The following is a 21,698-nucleotide window of genomic DNA, read 5'->3' as shown; positions in this document are numbered from 1 at the left end:
TACCGGTGATGTGGATGTCGATTAACGCAGCCCCCCGCACCGCTCTGATTCAGAGGGGTTTTGTTAAATGCGAAGGACACATTTCGGTTGAATGCATTCAGTTGTGCAACTGACTATGTATCCCACCTTTCCTATGAGCCAGAACAGCTTCAAGATTCTACAAGTGTCTGGAACTCTATTGGAGGGATGCGACAGCACTCTTCCACAAGAAATTATATAATTTGGTGTGTTGATGATGGTTGTGGAAAACGCCGTCTCAAACGCCACACCAGAATCTCCCATAAGTGTTCAACTGGGTTGAGATCTGGTGACAGATGGCCATGGCATATGGTTTACATCGTTTTCATGCATATCAAACCATTCAGTGATTACTTGTGCCCTGTGGATGGGGGCATTGTCATCCTATAGGGACACAGCCATGGTAACCAAAATAATGGCGTGCCCAGCATTTTTATATATGACCCTGAGCATGGGATGTTAATTGCTTAATTAACTCAGGAATCACACCTGTGTGGAAGCAATTTCTTTCAATATACTTTGTATCCCTCATTGACTAAAGTGTTTTCCTTATTTTGACAGTTACCTGTATGTGCTGAAAGCGTCAGCGCTAAAGAGCTAAACCAACTCCAGAGCACAATGTAAAGCAATCTGTTGTGGGTAAAGGTTTCAGACAAAGCACCAGGGTCGCAAAATTCCAGTTACTTTCCCAGAATTATTTGGCTTTTCAAAAATACCGGTTGAAGAGTTCCAGATTTGAAGATTCTCTTGTGGGAACTTTTCTGGAATTCTACAAACCTATGAAGCATTCACCTTCATAACATTGAAGAGTACTTCCTGTCCCAAGCTGTCCTCCTTAAAGAAGTCATGCTCAGGATACGTCCGGGCGATGTCCCGGCGAATCAGCTTCTCACATGGTGATGTCATTTTCAGCAGCTCAGAGTACTGGTCTTTGATAGGCATGTTCTGGGCGTTGCATAGCAACTGCCATACTATTGCTCGGAAGTGATGGGGGATCCCTTTTCTGACCAGATCCTGTTTGGAGAGAAGAAAAATATTGGTCAATACCGTCCCGAATGCTTGGGACCTTCCTACCCTAAACCTTAACCCTTACCTAACCTTAGCCTTAACCATTTTACATTTCAACTTCAATGGGGTAGGGACATCTCAAGGTACCCAAATAGCACGGACTAAACATATAATCAGCATTTACTTTGTTTTGAAAATGCTAATATTACCAATTGGTGTCAGCGGACAAACCAAAGTGTGGTTTGCAGTTTACCCAACCTTGTCTATAGATCGCTTTCAAGGTATATAAATAGTTGATGAACTAGTCTATTCCTAATAATTAACGTAACAGCCTCGGATGGAAAATATGTAGTCCTTGTTTTCTGAGAGTGTTAATAAAATACCAAGGAACATACTGGTATCCACATAATGTTTTATTCTATGTAGTGTTCAGAGCAAACACAATCATGTGTCTGTGTGCTGCTACACTCCAGTGTGTTTTCTCCACAGCACAGCATGTACCCCAGTCAGTCATTCTAATAACATTTTCCACCACTAAATATAATCTAGTCAGCGAGGCATTGTGCAGAGTGAAATGTTGTTCTTGTAAATTACTGCCGATGTGACTTGATAAAGACATTTCCTCTGCAGAAAGGGAACACTGACCAGTGGTGCTGGATGGAGTGTGTGTTAGTGTGTGTAAGTGTAGGCTGTGTGTTGTTTTTGTGTGCAAGTATGTGTGTGTGCAAGCTTTCGAGAGTGTGGGGTCAGGGGATCGTTCTCTCTGAGGTCAGTCTTGACAGTCCCAGCCTTGTAATGGAAACACACACACATACAATCCATCCACTGGATAATACTTAGACACACATGCAACAGGAAACACATGAATAACGCATACAGCTGCAATTACGCCTGTAAAACGACCTGCTCCCATTACTCAGACTATGGTTGGTGTTCACTCAGTGTTAAGTCCCAAATGGCACCCTATTTCCCATCTCGGGCTCTGGTCAAAAGTAATGCAGTATGTAGGGCATAGGGTACCAGTTGGGACGCATCCAAGGACAGGCTCATTGTTAAGAGGCTTATCTTTTTTTCTGGAGCACCCTAGTGGAAGAGGGAATATGATGCATTGAATTCGTCGCTAGTACGTTAAATTGAGAATGTACATTTTGCTGATAGAACATAAAAGTAGTACACGGAGTAGTATCATCCTGCCTTGCAAGATGAAACACACTAGACTAGATCAACAGGAGAGACCAATGTCAACTGAGCAATCTATTTGTTGAGGAGCTCAACATGATGATTAATAACATTACTAGGATGCAGTCTTGCAACAGTCAGGTTACATGGAGGTGATGTAGCTAAGGCCTCTTCTCTGGAAAAATTGTGAAATACCAGTGTCATTTATAGGGCTGTGGCAGTCACAACATTTTGTCAGCCAGTGATTGTCATGCAAATAACTGCTGGTCTCATGGTAATTGACCGTTAATTAACAAACACATTTAGAATCTCCTGGCTTCCACACACAGCCTTCAAGCCACTGATGCAGACCTTTGGAACGTCTACATTTTTAAAAAGTCTTATAAATACATGTAATATAGCCTATACATTCACAATAAATCCATTATTTATTTTAGACAGTTCTAAAGAAACATGATATGAAGAAAATGTAGTCTGTTAGAAGACTTGTCCTGAAGTCAGGTCCTGATCTAGCTATGCCATATGGCTGTGGGCTACACTAGTGCATTTAGCAGACAAGATTTGCTTAGAATTCCGTGGCATTATTTTATAGTATGAAGAATTCAATTGAACAAAGCTGAATATTTTTCTCCAACCATTGAGCGAGTGTGCACACGCGGCTATTCTGTGTTGAGTAGTTAACTAAGAAATAGGCACTCCTATATGCTTAATTTAGAGTTATTAATGTAACTTTAGTTGCTCTACAAACGTTGGGCTGTATGTTTTGCATGATGTGACTAGTGATTATTTGAAAAAAGTCACATGAAAAGGCATGAGCTCTGCTTTGTTTTCTTGCGCAGGCTGTACACACTTCAATCTCCTATTCACAATTTGACAAGCACTTGATAATGCCAAAAATTTCATGCCAGCATCCTCTTTGTGTGGCAGTAATGCCTCCTAAAACAATCCATGCCTTTTGCAGCCAGTGGCCATTGCACCCTTGGGCTAAATATAATAATTATAATTCCCTTCTCCCCGAGTGCTCAGTGCGCCGCAGCTCCTCTCACTCAAATGGCTCTCCATCACCTGATCGGGTATTTCTCACAGGCTACAAGTGCAGACAGACATCGGGGGCGCAACTGCGAGCGTTCTTATCCAATTCCGAGGTGCATATTGAAGGTATTGGGAGAACTGTCCACATTTACTGTTCATCAGCCAACAAGATGAGTAGGCCTAATGAACAGCTAAAGCACTAGCCTATGTCGGGCTCCCAAGTGGCGCAGCGGTCTAAGGCACTGCATCTCAGCGCAAGAGGCGTCACTATAGTACCTGGTTTGAATCCACGCTGTATCACATCCAGCCGTGATTGGGAGTCCCATAGGGCGGCGCACAATTGGCCCAGTGTTGTCCGGATTTGGCCGTCATTGTAAATAAGAATTTGTTCTTAACGAGTTAAATAAAGGTTAAATAAAAAATATGTTTTAAATGTCAATCTACTATCCCCCTTAGTACAAAAGTTGACCTATTCTATTGGTCAACTTGCCCTTTTGTGCGAGAAAGAAATATTCCAAACATAGTGTGGGACAGTTGTGGGATGCGATAGATCTCAAATTAATATAACCACTAGCATCAAAAAACATTTTTTACGCAATGAGGCTGATGCAACAGATCAGAACGTTTAGCTAAAAAATGTTGATAAACGAATAGGCTATTTTTTCACATTATAAGTGCAGCAATGTGCACACGGAAGTAGGCTATAAGCGCAAATGTCCCATTAGCGGGAAAACAGCCTTATCAAAAGTGACCACAAATGCGATTATGCATGTAATGCTTTTCTTATAAAAGGTGAATTTTTATGGTGAAAATGATCTTCCCCAAACTCGAAACTCACATGCTGCTTATGTATACCAGTTAGGCTCTAAACCCCTTGTTAAGCAGATTAATGATTAAGTTATTTGGCCACTTTAGTTGTGATACAAACCGTATCAAAACATGTAGGCATATGCGCTAGGCTACATGAGGTGTGCGACTATGATTAGAAGTTGCACACAAAAAGGCATCGTTTCTTGCCTTACACTGGCATCATTCACAAGTGATGTGCTAATATTGTCACCATCAGACTATTCTTGATTTAATCTTGCCTTTACACATACTAAATAATATATGTGTGTGTTTTTTTTATTTTATTTTTATTTTATTTTTTTAATGGACCATTATCATCCATGTATCTTGAAACAGGGGCAGGGGAAAATTACATGTCATCTACGCACTTAAACAGCGAATGGAGGACGTTTTTCCCGTGGTTAATTTTCATGCCAGCCAGGTAGGCTATATTCCTGCTGTAAAGATAAGCGATGTGCTTAATATTAGGAAAGTTGAGTAGTAAATATAAAAAATATAAAAATAAAACATCCCTTTTTCAGGACCCTGTCTTTCAAAGATAATTCGTAAAAATCCAAATAACTTCACAGATCTTCACTGTAAAGGTTTTAAACACGGTTTCCCATGCGTGTTCAACGAACCATAATTAATGAACATGCACCTGTGGAATGGTCGTTAAGACACGAACAGCTTACAGACGGTAGCCAATTATGGTCACAGTTATGAAAACTTAGGACACTAAAGAGGCCTTTCTACTGACTCTGAAAAACACCAAAGGAAAGATGCCCAGGGTTCCGGCTCATCTGCGTGAACGGAGGATGCAAGGAGGCATGAGGACTGCAGATGTGGCCAGGGCAATAAATTGCAATGTCCGTACTATGAGACGCCTAAGACAGCGCCACAGGGAGACAGGATGGACAGCTGATCGTCCTTGCAGTGGCAGACCACGTGTGACAACACATGCAGAGTATCAATACATCCAAATATCACACCTGCGGGACAGGTACAGGATGGCAACAACAACTGCCAGAGTTACACCAGGAACGCACAATCCCTCCATCAGTGCTCAGACTGTCCGCAATAGGCTGAGACTGGCTGGACTGAGGGCATGTAGGCCTGTTGCAAGGCAGGTCCTCACCAGACATCACCGGCAACAACGTTGTCTATGGGCACAAACCCACCATCGCTGGACCAGACAGGACTGGAAAAATGTGCTCTTCACTGACGAGTCACGGTTGTGTCTCACCAGGGGTGATGGTCGGATTCACGTTTATCGTCTAAGGAATGAGCGTTACACAGAGGCCTGACTCTGGAGTGGGATCGAATAGGAGGTGGCGGGTCTGTCTTGGTCTGCGGCGGTGTGTCACAGCAACATCGGACTGAGCTTGTTGTCATTGCAGGCAATCTCAACACTGTGCATTACAGGGAAGACATCCTCCTCCATCATGTGGTACCCTTCCTGCAGGCTCATCCTGACATGACCCTTCAGCATGACAATGCCACCAGCCATACTGCTCGTTCTGTACGTGATTTCCTGCAAGACAGGAATGTCAGTGTTCTGCCATGGCCAGCGACTAGCCGGAATCCCAATCACATCGAGCACGTCTGGGACCTGTTGGAATGGAGGGTGAGGTCTAGGGCCATTCCCCCCAGAAATGTCCAGAAACGTGCAGGTGCCTTGGTGGAAGAGTGGGGTAACATCTCACAGCAAGAACTGGCAAATCTGGTGCAGTCCATGAGGAGGAGATGCACTGCAGTACTTAATGCAGCTGGTGGCCACACCAGATACTGACTGTTACTTTTGATTTTGACCCCCCCTTTGTTCAGAGACACATTATTCTATTTGTTAGTCACATGTCTGTGGAACTTGTTCAGTTTATGTATCTTATGTTCATACAAATATTTACACGTTAGGTTTGCTGAAAATAAACGCAGTCGACAGTGAGAGGATGTTTCTTTTTTTGCTAAGTTTAGTAGGCCTAGCCTATAAAAGCTGATGGGATGCTCCTCTATTTAGTAGAGGCCATCACTCTGTTTTCTCATGCAATTGCATAGCCTTCAGAAATGTTGTGCAACACAAGCTCATCATCTCTCATGAAGTGTTTGATTAGATTTTTTATTACATTTATGTCAGAGTGATTAGAGGGACAATATATTGCTGAGTACCAGTCAGTTAGCAAGTTTGGTAGGCTACTAATGACCATCAACAGCATCAGAGCTTGGAGAAGCCTAATTACTGTGACTAAACGGTCATGTGGAATTGACTGTCTTCATGACTCGTGACCGCCGGTGTGGTGGTAATTCGGTCACCGTAACAGCCCTAGTCACACAGCCGAGGTCCAGTGGAAGGTTCTCCACCACTTTAACACACAATGCAAAACTAATGCATAACAGCACCTCAGATTTACAATTCGCTTTTTTGTCGGTGACCAGGCTTACGATTCGAACACACCGACAGCGTCATTGCACGAAATAGTACGCAGCTTCATCTGGATATGTATGCAATATAAGTTAAACATTCAACTTCTGCTACCATTTCTGTTAAGCCGTCTACGCATACAGTTTGACGCATACATTCGATAAATCCAACATATACATCACACCGAATGCACTGCAACTTCCTCTGCAACGCAATGCTGTAAGGAAAACGCCGCGTTTCATTGGAAATGAATAGAAATTCTGGTGTACCAAAATGCAATGATGCTGTCGGTGTGTTGGAAGCGATACTGTTGGTCCAGGAAACACGCCCTGATGGGATGGGGCCACAGTGTCTCCTGACCCCTCCTGTCTCAGCCTCCAGTATTTATGCTGCAGTAGTTTATGTGTCGGGGGGCTAGAGTCAGTTTGTTATATCTGGAGTACTTCTCCTGTCTTATCCGGTGTCCTGTGTGAATTTAAGTATGCTCCCTCTAATTCTCTCTTTCTTTCTCTCTCTCTCAGAGGACCTGAACCCTATTACCATGCCTCAGGACTACCTGGCCTGATGACTCCTTGCTGTCCCCAGTCCACCTGGCTGTGCTGCGTCTCCAGTTTCAGCTGTTCTGCCTGCGGCTATGGAATCCTGACCTGTTCACCGGACGTGCTACCTGTCCCCAAACTCTTGAGACAGCAGGAGTGGTAGAGATACTCAAACATTTATTCCTGAGGTGCTGACTTGCTGCACCCTCGACAACTACTGTGATTATTATTATTTGACCATGCTGGTCATTTATGAACATTTGAACATCTTGGCCATGTTCTGTGATAATCTCTACCCGGCACAGCCAGAAGAGGACTGGCCACCCCTCATAGCCTGGTTCCTCTCTAGGTTTCTTCCTAGGTTTTGGCCTTTCTAGGGAGTTTTTCCTAGCCACCGTGCTTCTACACCTGCATTGCTTGCTGTTTGGGCTTTTAGGCTGGGTTTCTGTACAGCACTTTGAGATCAGCTGATATATGAAGGGCTATATAAATACATTTGATTTGATTGACTGATTCAGATGTCATTGACATGGGTAATCAGACTTCCCCCTGTGCGACTAGAGAGACACCATCAGTTGGCAGTGAGCACTAAGAAGCTATATTTAGAACAGGGTTCACGCTGTAAAATCAAGACAACAGTAGTAAGGGTCAGTGAGAGACATAGCTGGCCTTGGAAAAAATAAAATAAAATGAACTGCGCCTATATAGTATCAATACCAGGAAACAAAGAGACTGTTGTACTGTACCGAATGTATTCACTAACTTCATTGATTAAAAATATTTGTGCAACTTGTAAGCGAAGATAGGAACCTTGTATTATTCGCTATTCTCTGAAGTATTCAGGTGAGGATGAGAGGAATCGAGCACAGATTGAGATTCACCAATAGTCTCTCACCTATAGGTTTAGGGCCAAGGGGAAGAGGTAATGGTTAGGGCCAAGGGGTTATGGTTAGGGCCAAGGGGAAGGGAGTGAATTGAGACTGGCTCTTCCAGAGAGTTGCCTCTGACTCTTACAAAAGGCCAATAATAGTCTCTCCCTTTTTAAGCTTGTCCCCAGGCTATTGTGTACAGGAAGTGTGTAGCGCACGAGAGTATTCACCTTGAGCTGCTTCTCGTTCTTCTTGCGGAAGTCCTCCCACTCGTTAACGATGCGTCCCCAGAGGATCCAGGAATCCTCCTCCAGGTGAGACAGATTGGAGGAGGCCGAGGAGCTGGACACCAGGCTGGAGACGCTGTTCCTCCTGGAGCCGTTCACAGAGCGGAGGGACTTACTGTCCGTCTCCAGCAACCTAGAGACACAAACACAACATGCATGAGCTTCTCTTGCCAAATATGACCAGCATATAATCATTATACTCAGGCATACATGATCTCCAATGAGACATTATGTTGGGAGTTCGGACTGAATGAGAGAGCATTTCATTCTATGTTCGGAAGAGAAGGCAACTCAAATTACAGACGACGGATACAGATTATTTAATGTAGCTTTAACTGCTAATGTACCAAATCAAGAATAAACACACTAGAGATTCTGGGTTCAAGTCCAGGCCCTGTCGCAGGCGGCCGCGACCGGGAGACCCATGGGGCGGTGCACAATTGGTCCAGCATCGTCCGGGTTAGGGGAGGGTTTGGCCGGCAGGGATGTCCTTGTCCCATCACACACTAGCGAGTCCTGTGGTGGGCCGGGAGCAGTGCACGCAGACACGGTCGCCAGGTGTACGGCGTTTCCTCCGACACATTGGTGCAGCTGGCTTCCGGGTTAAGTGTGCATTGTGTCAAGAAGCAGTGCGTCTTGGTTAGGTTTCGGAGAATAGACGGCTCTCGACCTTTGCCTCTCGAGTCCGTACGGGAGTTGCAGCGATGAGACGAGACTAACTACCAATTGGATACAACGAAATTGGGGAGAAAAAGGGGTAGAAATAAAAATATTTTAATAAATAGATAGTCACTGTTACAGTAGAAAGCATCAGAAATGCATTGATATGGGCAGTGTGGGTTTACTTTACACTGTGGGTAAATGCTTGAGGCAAGTAGCCCAATAACTGATGCTGAACATTTATCCAAATCGTGCTGGCACTGGTAGAGGGTGAAGCCACTAAATTCTAGCGCAGTACTAAAAATGGAAAAGCTCATTCAATACGGAAGAATTAGCAGTGAGATGTAGTACAGCTTTATGACAGAGCCATAGCCAAGGAGAGCCCACTGCAACAGCATCCCCAGTGATGAGCCCTGGATGTAGGGTCAATGGGGTTACAGACAGTACTAGGGACAAAGTACATCTCTTAAAAAAAGGTTGAGAGAACACATCCTTTCACAGCACTTCTGTTTGAAGAGCAAAATGCAATGAACATGGTGGATCGTAAAGCCTTGAACAACCATCATGATCACTATATCAGGGTCACTACAATATCAAATCAGGCTGATATTTCATGGAACATTTAACTGGCATTAATGTCCCAAGTGTCGCAAGTGACAGAAAGCAAAGTGGACTTAGTTGATTAACTATTACTTTAATGAGATCCTACATTTGTACTAATCCCAAAACATGAACCTTAAAAAAAAAAGCCATGACACATCAACAGTAAAGTGGGCCAATACAAAGTATTGTAGCCTAAATAACTACCTGGAATCTGGTCTCATCTATTAGATTTAAAACATTCCTTAAAGTGGGTTAGTGAGAAAAAACCTTGTATCACTATCAATTAATGTGTAAATTTGTTTGTCACTGGAGCTGTAAGACTGAAGTTAACAGACTCTGGATCAGGTTCATTAGGGAACGCAACAGAACACATTTTAAAACAAATTGTAACAGAAAACGCAAATTAGCATTTCTCAGCAGACAAGTCCATGCAGTCCCTCCCTGTTTCTTTCCGTTTAGTGCCATATGAACAGGACCCAGGGCTGTGAGAGGGAACCATGCCTCCCAACCTATGCCGTGCATGTGTATCCCAAATGGCAACCTAATCCCTAGGTAGCCCTGGTCAAAAGTAGTGCACTTCATAGGGAATAGGGTGCCATTTGAGTAGAGGCTATGGCCTATGCTGGGACACAGAGGCTCAGAAACCTGATCTCAGAAAAAGGGCCTGGGCCTCTCGGCTCCAGGGTGACGTCACTGGGAGTGCTCCCAGACTGGGTAGGTTTACAGCCATATTTGGGTCAGGAGGAAGGGGGCCAGGGTAGGCCTGTGTTACAGGGACAGCTAGGACAGCACCAGCAAGGGTTTTTACATTCAACATGTTGGGAAAGGTAGTAAATATTGCAGATGATTAATAATGTGTTGTGGGAATCATTTAAACAGTGACAGCTGCTTGCTTAATTAAAACATAGCTTTGCTTTCAAAGGCAACAGATCTAGAAAGCAGTAGACTAGATACCAGACTATGTATCATGAGAGGCCTAAAAAAGTGACAAGGCTAAATGTAGAACCCAATGTCATCACAGCTATAATGGGATGTGAGGGAATACACTACTAAGATATAGGCTGAAGGTTTAAGCCATCTTAACAGGACGCAAGGTTGCAGTAGCAGCCCATGGCTTCTAGCAAACATGCAAGATAACACTGAGTGTGTACTTAAGAGGCCGTGTGGAAGCAGGAAGGGTAGGGAATGTTGAGGTCATTGATAAGGTTGGTCTCTGGCCTCAGTGGCCTGTAGGCCTAAAGCAACAAATGTAGCCTAGAACATGGAACAAACAATCCATTTCAACCATGGATGAAGAACCGTCCACATATTCTCCTCTCACTCTCTCCTTGGTAGATTTCATCACACTGTCATTTTCAGAAATATTCAAAATGTTGATACACTGTTTATACTAGGCACACACTGACAGTCAGAAAACCTGAATTTCCTATGTAGCCTAGCCACTGCTCCTCCGCTAATAATTCACCAGTCGACAAAACATTCCATGTTGGGTTCTCAGATGGCTCAAAACAAATACATCAAACCACTGTAAATTTACTGAAAAGATCCAGTACAGCACAGAGATTCGTAGGAGGAACAGAGGATAAAAATAAACTATTTAAACAAGTTGCTCTGTCGCCAAAATTATTAATGTCAGTTAGACTTTGTCCTCAGTGAAGGCCTCTCGGTAACGAGAAGAGAGCCATGGCATCTAGAAAGAGAAGTTAGGATCCTCGTGCTGCTTACCAGGATAAACTCATGGTGCTGTCTTCATGTTTTTGGTGCGTAGTTAGAAGATCCAGAGAAGCGACCAGCCTTCACCTAGTGAACTGGCTGAACTGAGTCTGGCACTAGTCTCTCTCAAACTCAAACCTCTTATCTACTTTGCACAGTACAAAGGCCTTCCCCTTCTCAGTGTGTGTGTGTGTGTGTGTGTGTGTGTGTGTGTGTGTGTGTGTGTGTGTGTGTGTGGCATTACATTAGTATCTGTGATACTGCATTGATCTCAAAGTACACAAGTCTTTCCTCGGTGCTCATAGATGTTTTAAAACCTACTTTTGATGCACCTGCAGGTCAGTGTCTTCCTGCTCAGTCAGAAAGTGAGGATAACTAGCCCTTTACATAAAACTAAGATAGAAAAACTGCCTGTCCATAATTTTATATAGCTTGTTCTCATCCATTTTGGTATTTAAAAAGGGGAGAAACAAGGAATTTCAACATCAGTGTGACATACAACTTTTTTTGTTATTTCTTTAGTTGAAAGATTCTTCCTGCAATGAATGTGTACTTCTTCAAAGACACAGTGCTGGTTCGGAGGATACAACTTGTATTTTTTATAGGAGTCAATTAAACTTATCAGCTCGGAAAAATGTTGTAATCTCTGATAAAAATGTAACATTTCTGTAGACGAGTCATTTTCAAACCCCAGTCACGATGATCCTCAAGACTGTACCTCCTACCCATGACACTGCAACAATAGCTCTAAATGTCGTGCTTTTTGGTCCACCAGCCACTCATATTTTTTACCAGTCTAAATATTTTTTGGACATAATTACATAACACAAAAAAGCAGATGGTCATGCTTTGTAATGTTTCTAAAACAAATGTATTCGTAACCGGTAATGTGGTATATTGCTCAATTGCAAAAAAATTGCCCTGTTACCGTGGTAACAGGGCCACTCGAGTCCTGTCGTGTGTGTGTGTGTGTGTGTGTGTGTGTGTGTGTGTGTGTGTGTGTGTGTGTGTGAGAGAGAGATTTAGGATCTGATTAGGGAGTCTCTTCACTATGAGTTGAAGCAGCAGACAAACGAACATTGAAAAGCAACCCGAGCTTGTGAACAAAACAAATGTAAATAGCCAAGAATCACGAGGACAAAGTCTCACTTTGCAGACTTGAGTAAATTAGACCAACTTTTATACCTGTACTTAGCACCTCCAAAAATGTATCAGCACTTAATTCATTGCACACAGCTCCCCTGCCAGGCAGTATTGCTGCACAAGGGGGGATATACAGTAGGATTAGTATATCTTTGTGCAATTAGCAGCTATGAAACAAAACAGCAGAAATACTTTGAAAACAGCAACTGCAGCCTTTTTCTAACCCCAGCATGTACTCATACTTGACTTTTGACAATTTTTATTTGCAAATGTAATAGAGCCCCACAGTGGAGGTGTCATAATACCCATAAAACCTTGGGGTCAAACAGGGAAATAGTTCCAATTGTTTTCCAAACATTGATTTTTCCCATAGGGAATAAAAAAAAACACTTAAAATAAGGGCTGTGTTTTGTGTAGGCTTACCCTGGCGTGACATTTTGATAACAATGTATATCTCTTTCATAGGGAAAAATGAATAGTGGAAAAACGATTGGAACCATTTTCTTGTTTGACTGCTATGTTTTATGGGTATTATGACACCTGTTATGACTCATACGGTGGTACTCTATGCTCGCACTGTAGAGCCTTGCAAATTGACCACCCACCAACGTGGCTGGTGAATAGACATTCTTAACCGCCAACACCAAAATTTACCTAGTGGAGGGAGAGCCTGATGGAAGAGGGAGGGGCAGCAGGGACATGTGTCAAATGAAAGAGGCCAGCTGTAGCCCTGCTTGAACTAAACACCCCACCTGCTGTCCACCCTCTGTTGAGAAAGGTGCTTAGAGGTCTGTCCAGGACAATAAAAAGTTGACCTTTCCCCCCTATAATTACTTTGAACAGGAGTGACTTCTGAATAATACAACTAATGTTGTAGTGACTTCTGAATAATAAAATCAAAAGGCAGTCTAAATCAAGACTAAAGAGCTAGATCTAAGTTTATGTATGGTTTTAAGCTAATCTGTTTTATGGTATAGTCCATGGATAGTGAGACTGCTAGCGAACTAAGAGTTTAAGAATCACTACTACTGACTGCTCCTCTACTCAGTTGATGTCTTAACGGTTGTTAGCCAAGCTTTATAAAGCATAAGGAAAACAAACCTATTCAAATATCATTCTCACTTCTTCTCTAACACGGCAGACTGTTCAGAAGATTCAGCCAGTATTAGCTTTTATTAACTTCAACATGTGTCCTACTACTACAGCGTATCATCTCAGCCCCATGAGCATCGCTCTCACACTTCAGACAGATCAGTACAGCCACATCTCACAGGGCTTACTGCAGTCTTCTTCATTTGAGATTGCCGTACCGAGTCATCATCCCAAATGGTAACCTATTCCCTTTATAGTGCACTACTTTTGATCAGGGCCCACCTGCGACACTTCTCAGGCCTTGTCGTTTCCATGTCAACACTCAGACTGCTTATAAAAGCAGGGTGAGAGCCACAGGACGGAAAGAGGGAGAGAAAGGGGTAGAGTGGAGGGGACAGCAGAGGCTGTGTGTTGAGTCCTAATGCACTTCTTTTGTTTCAGCTAATGAACACTTCAGGGACAGAGTGTGGCTGTATGCCTACTTTTACTTAGATCATTGTGAAAATGTCTTTGTAGCCACTGTCAGTCACTGTTATTGTTAGACAATTAAGATTGATATAACCACTGACTTTGTCACTGGTCTAACAAATGCAAATGTTGATCATGAAAAGAGGAAAGGGAACAAAACGTATTCATTCATATGTTGACAGAACTTGATTGATTATTTCATTGATTAATTAATTTATTAATTAATTCCTAGCTGGCACTCACCTGTTCTGCTCCTCCAGTTTGGCGAGCAGTTCAAGTTCATCTGGGCTGAGCTTAGCGGGAGATGCCGAGGTGGGAGACGGGGAGAGGGATGTTGAGGAGGCGGCTGTGGTGGTCTGCAGGGACGAGGGCACCGTTGCCACCTGGCCAGACGAGGTGGCCACCTGGCTAGCCATCTGACTAACCGTGTGTGACATGGAGTTCTTCACCCATGAGAGAGTAGAACTCAGCTTGCCTGCAACCTTGTCAGTCGCCACCTGTGGAGAGAAGCATGTGAGCTGTAGGAGGGATTTACATGTACACTTCCTTCCTTCTGTCTGTTTTATGTATTTTTGGCTTTCTTTCCTTCAATGTTTAAGTTTATGGACACTGTCAATAGTAATTTTTGTTCTCTGGCTGTCCAACCATCTCTAGACATATTAGAACACTGATTTGTGACTGTTACTGTGTAGTAAGGCTTTTCTTGGTGTGGATCCATGCTTCATCTAACGACTGTCTCTTGTTGTTTTTTCTTCTTCGTCACACTGATGCGTCAAGAATTTACAATACACAGACTATTAAATGCAAAAGCCGCCGCTTTAAGGAAGAAAAAGACAAACTGTCTCAGTCGGTCATTGATACAGTGCCTTCAGAAAGTATTAATACCCCTTGACTTATTTCACATTGTGTTGTGTTGCAACCTGAATTCAAAATGGATTAAATAGATTTTTACAACCATCTATGCACAATACTAAATAATGACAAAGTGAAAACATGTTTATTTTACTGAAAATGAAATACAAAATTCAGACCACTGAGTTAATACATGTTAGAAACACCTTTGGCCACGAATAAGCTATGAGTCTTTCTGGTTAAGTCTCGAAGAGCTGTGCACACCTGGATTGTAGAATATTTGCACATTATTATTTTTTAAATTCTCTAAGCTCTGTCAAGTAATGAAAAGGTGAATTTGCCTCCCAGTGTGTTAGAAAGCAGACAAGGTTTTCCTCTAGGATTTTGCCTGTGCTTAGCTCTATTCCGTTTCTTTTTATCTAAAAAATAACTCCCCAGTCCTTGCCAATGATAAGCATACCCACAACATGATGCAGCCACAACATGATGCAGCCACAACCATGCTTGGAAAAAAATGAAGAGTGATACTCAGTGATGTGTTGGATTTGCTTTGCTACATTTTTGGCAGTTTTACTTTAGTGGCTTATTGCAAACAGGATGCATGTTTGGGAATATATTTTATTCTGTACAGGCTTCCTTCTCACTCTGTCATTTAGGTTAGTATTGTGGATGAACTACAATGTATGTTTTCTCCTATCACAGCTGTTTTAAAGTTGCCATTGCCTCATGGTGAAATCCCTGAGTGGTTTCCTTCCTCTCCGGCAACGGAGTTAGGAAGGATGCCTGTATCTTTGTAGTGACTGGGTGTATTGATGCACCATCCAAAGTGTAATTAATAACTTCAATACTCAAAGAAATATTCAACGTTTTTTTTTTTTACATCCATCTACCAATAGGTGTCCCTCGTTGTGAGATATTAAAAAAACCTCCCTGGTCTTTGTGGTTGAATCTGTGTTTGAAATTCACTGCTCGACTGAGGGACCTTACAGATAATTGTATGTATGGGTTACAGATATGAGGCAGTCATAAAAAATGTTAAACAAAAATCCATGCCACTTATTATGTGACTTGTTAAGCACATTTTTACACCTGAGATAATTTAGGTTTGCCATAACAAAGGGGTTGAATACTTATTGACTTAACACCATTTTTTATTACATTTGTAAAATGTCTATAAACATAACTCCACTTTGACATTATGGGGTATTGTGTGTTGGCTGTAACACAACAAACTGTGGAAAAAGTCAAGGGGTGTGAATACTGTTTTAAGGCAGTGTACATACGTATTCAGTTACATCACACCACTCAATCCAATGAAACTGACACCACTAGTGAGAATGTTGTGAGATCCAATGGCCTATAATACTATAGTCTACCATCCTGATACAGTAGGCTATGTCTTTCCATCTGAGGAATAGGCCTACAGGAACATTGGTTTAGCAAACAATGTGTCTTTGATGCTTAAAGTAGCAATGTCCAGCTGAATTAAAAGGTGACAAACACACATCTAAACTGGATGAATACATGCTAAACTAAACCAAGAGTTCCTTGTAAAAAAGGGACACGAGACAACACTAAACAAGCTGTTTATAAGTCACCAGACATTTCACAACAGACAGCGGTCCCATACTGTAGGCCTTTGTGCTTGAGTTGCAACTAGCTGTGTAGCCTATGGCCTGACAACGACACTACAGTATGGGACCAGGCTAGACATAGGCTAGTTATAGGCTACCACACTATTCAAATCCTCCCAGATACTCCTACCTGTAAAGAGTGCCGCTATTCCAAATGTAGTCTTCACAATCCATGCAGAAATCCAATCAATATCAACAAAATGAAAACAAGTTAGAAAAAAACTCCCACCAGAAAAGAGTGCCAGGATCAGCAACACTCCAGTTCTCCTCCTAACCTAATTTGACACCAAGGCTTAACTCTGTCTTTTGAACAACCGTCTCAAAATAAGTTTGCAGTGTGTCTTCCGGTACTTTGCAGTCATATGCTGATCACAGTGTCAGGGCAGACAAGGTCAAAGTTCTGTTCCTCCTCCTGAGATATTCAAGACAGCACAGTGCTGCCTGGCACTGCAACTGGAGTTGGTTAAATCTTTCCTTTCAACTGTAGTCCGCAAGACAAGAGCCTCTGGAATTCACCTGACAGCGGGTGGCTCAGAACAACATCAGTCACCAACTCATGTCACATCACACAAACTTAGAGTGCACTACTAGAGACGTAACTTTGACCTCAAGAGGAAGTCTAAGGAACCTCAGTCATCAAGCAGGTTTTTGTTGTTCTGTCAAAAACAGTGAGTCACTTGATTTCTAGATCATTGCGAATATTTCCTGACCGTCAATTTCCTTATAATCACCACAATAATAATCCATGTCAACGCGAGCAGGAAACACTATCAGTCCTGAGGAAAAATACAATCTTATCACTCTCTCAGAATGACATTTACACAGTACAGTTTCCACTAGCTATAGGCCTAATCATAATGTCTGTTGCAAATAATAATAATACCCATTTAGTGTAGAGAACAATTAACTAGTCTGCATGTTGTTTTGGCTGACAAACTCAAGCCCATGGCTCTACCCAGTCCCTTGACGCAAAACGTTTCGAAAGCAGCAGCTGTTACCATTCTGCTGGAATGAAAATACAGACAGCTGTTTCTCTGGAGAGAAGACGCCCATGTCCCCACCTGCAACATATTTCTATCTAGTGCTGTGGTGGGACGAATGTTAGAGGGTGACGCAAATTTGACTGTTGAGTTACTGAAATAGAGGATCATTGTATTAGACCTAGGCGGCGTATATATACACACTGCTCAAAAAAATAAAGGGAACACTAAAATAACATCCTAGAACTGATTGAATGAAATATTCTTATAAAATACTTTTTTCTTTACATAGTTGAATGTGCTGACAACAAAATCACACAAAAATTATCAATGGAAATCAAATTTATCAACCCATGGAGGTCTGGATTTGGAGTCAAACTCAAAATTAAAGTGGAAAACCACACTACAGGCTGATCCAACTTTGATGTAATGTCCTTAAAACAAGTCAAAATGAGGCTCAGTAGTGCGTGTGGCCTCCACGTGCCTGTATGACCTCCCTACAACGCCTGGGCATGCTCCTGATGAGGAGGCGGTTGGTCTCCTGAGGGATCTCCTCCCAGACCTGGACATAAGCATCCGCCAACTCCTGGACAGTCTGTGGTGCAGCGTGGCGTTGGTGGATGGAGCGAGACATGATGTCCCAGATGTGCTCAATTGGATTCAGGTCTGGGGAACGGGCGGGCCAGTCCATAGCATCAATGCCTTCCTCTTGCAGGAACTGCTGACACACTTCAGCCACATGAGGTCTAGCATGGTCTTGCATTAGGAGGAACCCAGGGCCAACCGCACCAGCATATGGTCTCACACGGGGTCTGAGGATCTCATCTCGGTACCTAATGGCAGTCAGTCTACCTCTGGCGAGCACATGGAGGGTTGTGCGGCCCCCCAAAGAAATGCCACCCCACACCATGACTGACTCACCGCCAAACCGGTCATGCTGGAGGATGTTGCAGCCAGCAAAACATTCTCCACGGCGTCTCCAGACTCTGTCACGTCTGTCACATGTGCTCAGTGTGAACCTGCTTTCATCTGTGAAGAGCACAGGACGCCAGTGGCGAATTTGCCAATCTTGGTGTTCTCTGGCAAATGCCAAACGTCCTGCACGGTGTTGGGCTGTAAGCACAACCCCCACCTGTGGACGTCGGGCCCTCATACCACCCTCATGGAGTCTGTTTCTGACCGTTTGAGCAGACATACACATTTGTGGCCTGCTGGAGGTCATTTTGCAGGGCTCTGGCAGTGCTCCTCCTGCTCCTCCTTGCACAAAGGCGGAGGTAGTGGTCCTGCTGCCGGGTTGTTGCCCTCCTACAGCCTCCTCCACGTCTCCTGATGTCCTGGCCTGTCTCCTGGTAGCGCCTCCATGCTCTGGACACTACGCTGACAGACACAGCAAACCTTCTTGCCACAGCTCGCATTGATGTGCCATCCTGGATGAGCTGCACTACTTGAGCCACTTGTGTGGGTTGCAGACTCAGTCTCATGCTACCACTAGGGTGAAAGCACCGCCAGCATTCAAAAGTGACCAAAACATCAGCCAGGAAGCATAGGAACTGAGAAGTGGTCGGTGGTCACCACCTGCAGAACCACTCCTTTATTGGGGGTGTCTTGCTAATTGCCTATAATTTCCACCTGTTGTCTATTCCATTTGCACAACAGCATGTGAAATTTATTGTCAATCAGTGTTGCTTCCTAAGTGGACAGTTATATATATATATATATTCAGTCTTGGAGAGCAACACTGATTGACATAATGCCATTAGATCTCTGGGAGCCGAGTCATGACTTCACACTTTAACCATATCCTGTCATTTAGATCTGCAGTACTAATGAGGCCTGACTAACATCTTTAGAGATAAATCCTCAAAAGGAAACCCCTTCTTGAAAGGCTAACCTCAAGTCACTTACTCAATTTACACACAAGCCCACGGGAGCAGATGATATTGCTACCAGAGTGAGTCTGAGGCGTGTTCTGAAAAGTAACAACTCCTCAGCTCTTCTTCCCGGACGTCTACATCAGTTATACTTAGAGGCAATTTGCTGCGTTGTGAGAATGCCAGACCAGAGCTGAATCCGAGCAGACATCCACCAAAACCTCATGCATTTTGAGTTACTTAATGAGGAAGAATAGAGCTGGATCGCCGTCCCATAGTGAGCCTCAGAGGGTGTTTGATTTCTTTCCTTCTCATCTGCTGGGCCAGTTCATTAATTAAAATAACAGCACGGTCTTTAAGTGCTCCAGAGTCCTAACGTTAACCCGTTTAAAGGTCTTCACATCGGCTACAGAGCAGGATCACACAGTTGTCCGGAACAGCTGGTGCTCTCATGCATGGTTCAATGTTGCTTGCCTCAAAGCAAGCATAGAAGGCATTTAGCTCATCTGATGGATAGGCTTGTGTCGTTTGGGCAGCTTGAAGCTGGGTTTCCCTTTATAACCTGTGATAGTTTGTGAGCAGTGCCACATCCCGATAAGCGCCAGAGCAGGTGTAGTAGGATTTGATCTTGGCCATGTATTGACACTTTGCCTGTTTGATAGTTCGTCGGAGGGCATAGCGGGATTTCTTATAAGTGTACGGATTAGTGTCCTGCTCCTTGAAAGCAGCAACTCTAGCCTATAGCTCAGTGCGGATGTTGCCTGTCTACCTGGCTTCTGGTTGTGATATGTACGCACGGTCACTGTGGGAACAACTTCGCCGATGCACTTATTAATGAAGCCGGTGACTGGCATGGTAAACTCCATGCCATCGGATGAATTCCAGAACATGTACAGTATATAATTTCCATATTACCCACAGATAGTGCTTTCGGAAGATATTCAGACCCATCCCTTTTTAAACATTTTATTACGTTATAGCGTTATTAAATAAAAACAAATCCTCAGCAATTTACACACCACACCTCAATGACAAAGTGAAAACAGGTTTATAAATGTTTGAAAATGTATAAAAAGTAAAAACAGAAATACCTTAATTACATAAGTACTCAGACACTTTTCTATGAGACTTTGCTATGAGACTCCACTTGGGAGTCCACTTGAGGTCAATTCAATTGATTGGACATGATTTGGAAAGGCACACACCTGTCTATATAAAAAGGTCCCACAGTTTACAGTGCATGTCAGCGCAAAAAACAAGCCATGAGGTCAAAGGAATTGTCCGTAGAGCTCTGAGACAGGAGGTCAATTCAATTGAAGGGTACTAAAACAATTCTGCAGCATTGGGGGATGTGGCAGACACTGGGAGACTAGTCAGGATTAAAAGGAAAAGATGAACTGAGCAAAGTACAGCGAGATCCTTGATGAAAACCTGCTCCAGAGCGCTCAGGACCTTGGAAGGTGAACCTTCGCCCCCAGTCTAACAAGACAACCACCCTAAGCACACAGCCAAGACAACGCAGGAGTGGCTTCGGAACAATTCTCAGAATGTCCTTGAGTGACCCAGCCAGACCCAGCCAGAGCCCAAACTAGAGGACAACCGATAATTTTTCAACGCCAATACCGATACCGATTAAAAAGCAGATACCGATGAGACAATTTTTAAAATTTGAAATAATAACAATTACAACACTACTGAATTAACACTTATTTTAACTTAATATAAAACATCAATAAAATCAATTTAGCCTCAAATAAATAATGATACATGTTCAATTTGGTTTAAATAATGCAAAAACAAAGTGTTGGAGAAGAAAGTAATATGTGCCATGTAAAAATGTGTGCCATGTAAAAAAGCTAACGTTTAAGTTCCTTGCTCAGAACATGAGAACATATGAAAGTAGGTGGTTCCTTTTTAACATGAGACTTCCATATTCCAAGGTAAGAGGTTTTAGGTTGTAGTTAACATAGTATTTATAGGACTCTCTATACCATTTGCATTTCATATACCTTTGACTATTGGATGTTCTTATAGGCACTATAGTATTACCAGTGTAACAGTATAGCTTCCCTCCCCCTACCTGGGCTCGAACCAGGAACACATCGACAACAGCCACACTCGAAGCATCGTTACCCATCGCTCCACAAAAGCAGCGCAAGGGGAATAACTACTCCAAATCTAAAAGCGAGTGACGTTTGAAACAGTATTAGCGCACACCCAGCTAACTAGCTAGCCATTTCACATTGGTTACACAAGCCATTAGGCTGATAGGCCTGAAGTCATAAACAGCGCTGTGCTTGCGAAGAGCTGTTGGCAAAACACAAAAAAAGTGCTGTTTGAATGAATGATTACGGGCCTGCTGCTGTTCAGTCGGACTGCTCTATCAAATCAGACTTAATTATAACATAATAACACACAGATATACGAGCCTTTGGTCATTCATATGATCGAATCCGGAAACTATCATCTCAAAAACAAAACGTTTACTATTTCAGTGAAATAC

The 21,698-nt window shown here is 43.0% G+C and overlaps 1 protein-coding gene across 5 annotated transcripts in view; it reads right to left on the bottom strand.

The window, feature by feature from the left end:
- Nucleotides 1-21,698, bottom strand: part of evi5b (ecotropic viral integration site 5b) — a 66,541-nt gene that overhangs the window by 30,020 nt on the left and 14,823 nt on the right. For 3 of the 5 annotated variants that reach the window (XM_020499371.2, XM_020499369.2, XM_020499373.2), the window contains exons 2-4: nt 14,102-14,355; nt 8,123-8,312; nt 811-1,032 (exon numbers count right to left, since the gene is read on the bottom strand). In XM_020499371.2, coding sequence (XP_020354960.1) covers nt 811-1,032; nt 8,123-8,312; nt 14,102-14,295 — 606 coding nt within the window. In that variant the 5' untranslated portion in view covers nt 14,296-14,355. Of the gene's footprint in view, nt 1-810; nt 1,033-8,122; nt 8,313-11,167; nt 11,287-14,101; nt 14,356-16,474; nt 16,748-21,698 lie in introns of those variants that run through there. The other 2 variants (XM_020499370.2, XM_020499372.2) reach the window with 2 other exon arrangements.

This window comes from Oncorhynchus kisutch, linkage group LG13 (assembly GCF_002021735.2).
Source record: "Oncorhynchus kisutch isolate 150728-3 linkage group LG13, Okis_V2, whole genome shotgun sequence".
Taxonomy (NCBI): domain Eukaryota; kingdom Metazoa; phylum Chordata; class Actinopteri; order Salmoniformes; family Salmonidae; genus Oncorhynchus; species Oncorhynchus kisutch.
This window is presented reverse-complemented; position numbering and strand designations above follow the sequence as displayed.